The following is a 6000-nucleotide window of genomic DNA, read 5'->3' as shown; positions in this document are numbered from 1 at the left end:
GATTAAACGTGTGATAATGAGTCATTTCACAGCTGCTGAGGATTTGTGTCTTTTTGTGTGTATCCAGTATAATCCAAAAGTAAACCTATATAGATAAAAGCTACTTTCTAGATGTTACATGTGCTGTATTTTATGCTTTGCGAAAGTTTAATGTAAATCTCACCTTCACTTCACACTCAAACAATCCCTTAATCGGATTTAAACATACTGTTTAAAATGTATATCATAATCTTAAACACTAAACCCTTACTTTATATAATTGATCCTTAAAAAAAAGTGTCCCGTCAAAAGAAAGATCACGATTTATATCTACTTTTAATTAAGAGGATAACATATTCTCCAGTTAGTGAAACGCACACACACACGCACACACACACACACACACACACACACACACACACACACACACACACACACTGCATGTTTTGAGGGGGCGGGGCAGCAGCAGCATAGATGGACATGTGAGCGCCTCTCGGCCATCAGAGGGCGGGTTTGTAGCGTTGTGTACGCAGCGTGGGGCTGCTGCTGCTAGTGAGAGGAGCGCATGGTACACAAACCTTTCCACGGAGATCCAGCGGCTTTAAAACTGTGCAGGGCGCAATTAAATCCGACAACAGCTGTGAATGTGGTAGAAATTGCCTTATCAGTAGCCTACCTGTGTTGCGTCTGTCTAATGAAAGCAGAGCTGCCAAACAAAACAAGGAGTGACTTGAAAGTGCGCAGCGGGTAACAGAAATAAGTCCCAAATAGATTTAGCGCACGTGAAGATGTCCAAATGGGTCTCGTCGCAATGGAGTTCGTGTTGAAGAACACGTAAGAAGAAGTCACCCTGATTTGCCCCGTTGTTAAGGTAACTGGGAACTTGAAAAGGTGTTTTTTTCGACCGCTGGGATGTTGTGATCGACACGTCGCCTGGGACAGAAGGAAGAGAGGGGAACCAGGGCTGGACGAGCACCGGAGGGATTATGGCTCTCGCAACGTTTTCTCTCAGCCTCATCACGCTGGCGCTTACAAACTTGCACCTGTCGAGAGCCAACGACCGGCATGCGGTGTACTGGAACAGCTCAAACCTACTGTAAGTGGCTTGCTGCAGCACTGTCCGTGTTTAACAGCGAATTAACTCGTGTTGCACCTGTGCTGATAACTTGTTTACAAGAGAGTGGTAGATGCTCTGCGGCGACGTGTTTCTTTTGTGTACAGCATTAAGACCTTGAAACACCACAGGGACAACAATAATAAGCCAATTATTTCCCCAGTTTTAAGATAAGACAGCCTTTCAATCTGATAACTAACAACTGTCTCATTAAATACTTGCTTCTTTTCATGTCTAATATAATTTCAAGCCTCAAATTTCTCTCGTTTCCATGTAATCATTTAATCAGAGTAATGCATCTCCAGAGGGAAAGTGTTCCTACAGTGTTCCTTCTCTGCGTCCTGCATGCAGAGTGGTTACTGTTTAAATATTTGATTTCCATCTTGCATTTAGTCCCTCTTCTGCTTCACAAATAATGACTCATTTGAGCAGTCTTCTTTTCTGTTGCCTTAGTGTCACCTTACCTGTCAACATGCATCACAAATACATACTGTTGCACCCTGAATGTGAATTCATATGGCTAGTGAATGCTCAAATCTCTACCAGCCACTGAATAGATTACCATTGTTTTGTTCTTTTTTGCTGGTGAAGGATGCAAATTTACTAGCCACCTGCATATTTTGCCAGCATTTGGCTGATTATAGGTGCTTTTTCTTTGTACCCTGCATACACCGCTCAAACTTCCATAAATCAGCTTTAGTATATACCCTCACTATAAATAAGTATGCTTGCCACACAAACCCACATTAATGTATTCACACACACACACACACACACACACACACACACACACACACACACACACACATGTCTAAGCCTATCCTTGGACTTGGATTCCTCCTACAACACTAAGGTTGCTTACCTCAGGTAAGCTTCCCCAGGCTCTCCTATCTCTCTCTACCTGTGAGCTATAAAGCCAACTCACTGTGGGGCAGAGATCGATGTGGATTCTACTGCCTTTGTCTTCTCATTAGCCAACAGTGAATCCATCTTTCTCACATTCTTTTATCTCCTTTCCTCACACAACCTCCCTCTTTGCACCCCCACTCTTCCTTCTTCCCCTCCTCCTCTATCTGTGTTCCTTCCCTGTCCATTTGTATGCACCTCAGACACGGGTCTTTCCTATCGCCTCTCTGTATCTTATACTTGGTTATTTTCTCCCCTCTCTTATTTTTCTGCTGTGTCTCACCAGCCGGCCTGTCCCCCTCAATTCCCTTTTTTCTGCATCTCATTACCGCCCCCCCATCTGCTCCTGGTACCTCATTCACCTCCCAGGCTCTCAGCTGTGAGTACACACATACAGTAGATGATTAGAATTAGAAATTGTACGAAAGTCATTTGAATGTATGTGGATGTGGGGTAATTGACATATTTGAAGGTTTCCTCAAGTCAAACAGTGAGAAAACTGCTTAAAAAAACCTTACGGGAAAAGTCAAGGTGCTGCTGCTCTGTCACTTCCTCATTAATGTTAATGTGTGAATAGCAGAGTCGCATTCAGAAATATTTTAGATTTATGACTGCAGCTAATCCTGCTATATTAACTGATGCATTTAAGCTCTTTTAAAGTGCACAGGTTTTTGAGTGTCAAAATCAGAATTAGTCCTATCTATCAATTTTAATTAGTCTTTCGCTGTCTGCTCGGTCTAAAATGATTTTCACAGCGTGGATAAGGTTGCTCAGTGTAGTCATTCATTATGGTGTTAGCACATTTTGTGAGTTTAAATTGACAGTTATGTGACAAATAGGGTTTCGTATTAAGGAATTTAGAATACTGTGTGTGTGTGTGTGTGTGTGTGTGTGTGTGTGTGTGTGTGTGTGTGTGTGTGTGTGTGTGTGTGTGTGTGTGTGTGTGTGTGTGTGAGAGAGAGAGAGAGACAACGTGCAGATGTGGGTCTAAATGCCTGCATGTGTAAAACCTGTACTTTCCTCTCAGTGGGATACAAATCTCTGAAATAATGCAAATATTGACCCAGTTTGCATGTAGCAGACACATCCACAGAGGCTATGGCAAGAATACTGATGGCCATCAAGATTTAAAAAGCCCTTAGCCCGGGTCCACTTCTCCACCACGCTGTCGACCTAGAGAACCAGCTGAAGCCCTCATAAGTTCAACAAAGCAGCTCCTTCCCTCATCCAGCTCTGGTTAGGAAGACACATGAGGGGGCTGTATGAAATGAGGCAGCGACAGAGAGCCAGACATCAGAGGCCTTCAGGGCCAAACTCTGGTTGGGACCCTAATGTTTTACCCTTGAGCGCAGCATTCAGCGCAGATGGTTACGGCACAGCTGCAAGAAATGGGATCTATTGGAAGCCAAGTTGTTTGTGCCAAAGCCATGAAAATGGCTTTTTATGATAATGCGCAGTGAGGAATGTCTTGCTCTGGTGTATTGAAAGTCAAAAGGGGATTGTCACACAGTTCATACCCAGCAATACCCTGCTGTTTGATTTTTTGCAGTTTTTCTTAGGTAAACAACTATCAGACGATTGTTCAAAGATTGTTTTCCTCTGTCTCGGACTATTTGAAGCGAGATGTCTCGATTATCATAACCCAAAGAAATGGCTTTGATTACCGCCCAAATCCGTCACGATTGCACAACTCCCCATTAGAAAAGTGTTGCTCTCAGCTTCCGCTCTCAGCAGTGCGCCTCGCCAACTCGTTACAGATGTCCCTGCTAATGGCTGACTGAGGCAGGAAAAAACACACACGCAGGCCATTGAATCATCTCGCATCTGAGACCATCTGCCAATTAGAGGGGGGAGATGTGGAACATCTTGAGAGCACGCAGGAGCAGCGGTGCACTGCGGTAGCCTCGCCTTCCCACAAGCAGCGTCCTGTGCATCCGCCACCTCCTCCCATCAGGTGTTTGGCCTCGCTGGTTAGACAGGCCGCATCTCCATAATTGGGAACCACATGCCAGCATGATCAAAACAACAGCGCAGCTCTCATTCACCCACTCCTTCCATAAGTCACACAGTGTGTCTGCTGATGCTTACAGCTTAGCAGGACACCAGAGTAAGAAGCCTTTGCACTGGCGTAGGAAGAAATACAGAATTAAGTCGGAATGTGCCACACATCTCTTCGCTAAATCGCCATTCCCTTGCCTTCTCGGCGTGAAATAATCCGTGGTGAGTTACACCTCTGCGCGATTCATGCTACACATTATGACCCTGATTTTCACCAGAAATAGTGTCTGTTGTACCTCTAGAACACATGAAGAGAAAACAACCCAATCTTCTGCACACCATATGTGGTGCTACAAAATAAATTATCACCTTGACAAATGGCCTCCCCGAGAGTTCGAGGTACAGAGGCCCGGTGATCAATGTTGAGTCGAGGTGCCGTCTTACTCAACAGGCTCATTAACCGCCAGGTCGGTCTGTGTGGGTGACTGCAGACCCAGAGAGAGTTGGAGCTGGTCCCCGGCAAGGCAGAGGAGAACCCTGACACCCTAAAGGGAAAGGTTTGTAGATATTTAGTTGCAGTAAAGGGAATTGTTACTGAGAAAGTATAAAAATAGAGAGTGAGTGATGGAGAAGGAGGAATCAGAAAATAGATGTAGGAAAAGAGAAGGATGCAAAGTGTGAAGGATATTACTGCAGCGAAGAAGTGGGCATAATGGAAGGAGAACACGGTAGAAAGGTGGAAAGTGGAGTAGTCTTTCAGGGGAACAAAGAAAGGGAACGATTGATTGAGTCGGCCAAAAGTCAGAAAGGGTGAAAGAGAGCGCAGGTTTTAGCGGATATGGAAGTGAGGTTATTTGGCCCAATGTGTTGCAGCTGCTGTTTTCTGACGAGATGATACCCAGAGGAGTTGATCCGTGCTAATATGGACACAGGCTAAGTCATTCATGTGGACCGATGCTTAGAGACAATAGAACCCGCCATTCACCTGCCCCTCTGCCCTGCGCCACACGCCACAGATGGAGCATACAGGAGACGAGCTGATTTGATAACCGATTACATGCACGTCCGTCTGCCCGCAGCTCCGTCTCTGGGCTGTCTTGGCAATTTTGCATACAAATGCATCTTATTCACTGCCATTCAATTCATTCTTTCACATTCATTGTGCCACACAAACAGCAATGGATAGTGTGTAGTTTTTTCCCCCTCGTTGCAGTTGTGTTAAATGAGAATGTGAGAATCCCACTGATTGAAAAGTGCAAACTGACCTTTTATACGTTTTTGAATTAAACATGTGTCTCCATCAGTGATGAAGTATTCCTCTCTCCAACTATTCAAGTTGTTTGTGAACATTTGAATGGTTTATATTCTTTATCAGGCTCAGGCATCCAGAAGATTAGTTTGATGAAGAGCGCTTTTAAATGGATAGTTAACTTGACATTATCACCTGGCTTCATTATGCTGTAGATCTGCAGTGGTGTCTCGAAGCTTATTGGTCTCCTAAGAGGTGTGCTGGCAATTTTTAGCTCGTAGGATTCTGCTATGAGTCACATAAATGGATGGAGAAACGCTGAAAGGATGTTTAATGGTTCGTATGGATCCAAGAGTGGTTGAGTAGATCAATATATTTATATGGTATGGAGAGGTGAATGGACCCTGGCTGCACAAAAACACTACAAGGTTGCTTTCTGAGCAGCAATCAATCTGGGTGCATCAGGTGATCAATGTCCAAATGCATTTTTAATTGGATTTCATGGTGTCAGTAAATTTCCATGAACTGTCCAGAGCTTGGCTCGGGAAGCTCAGATGAAGTATTGCTTTGGAACAGCATGCTTGAGAATTGATTATTATGGGCTTGTCAGTCACTGCTCCGGGGTTCATGCTCCATGGAGGCCTTAACCATGTCTACACTAAACAAGGTCTTGGTATGGCAGCAGCGGCCGCTTCAGAGAAGACAAACACATGAGGCTGAGCACAGATTAAAGAAAAATATGGTTTTGAATATG

At 44.4% G+C, this 6000-nt stretch overlaps 1 protein-coding gene across 2 annotated transcripts in view; it reads left to right on the top strand.

Annotated features, from left to right (window-relative positions):
• Nucleotides 1-475: 475 nt before the first annotated feature.
• The window catches only part of efna3a (ephrin-A3a), a 55037-nt gene continuing 49512 nt past the window's right edge, over nt 476-6000 (top strand). For both annotated transcript variants that reach the window (XM_029443622.1, XM_029443621.1), the window contains exon 1: nt 476-1075. In XM_029443622.1, the coding sequence (XP_029299482.1) occupies nt 966-1075 (110 nt within the window). In that variant the 5' untranslated portion in view covers nt 476-965. The remainder of the gene's footprint in view (nt 1076-6000) is intronic.

Source organism: Cottoperca gobio, chromosome 11 (genome assembly GCF_900634415.1).
Source record: "Cottoperca gobio chromosome 11, fCotGob3.1, whole genome shotgun sequence".
In the NCBI taxonomy this organism is placed as follows: domain Eukaryota; kingdom Metazoa; phylum Chordata; class Actinopteri; order Perciformes; family Bovichtidae; genus Cottoperca; species Cottoperca gobio.
The sequence above is the reverse complement of the archived record's forward strand: the minus strand, read 5'-3'. Positions and strand labels throughout refer to the sequence as shown.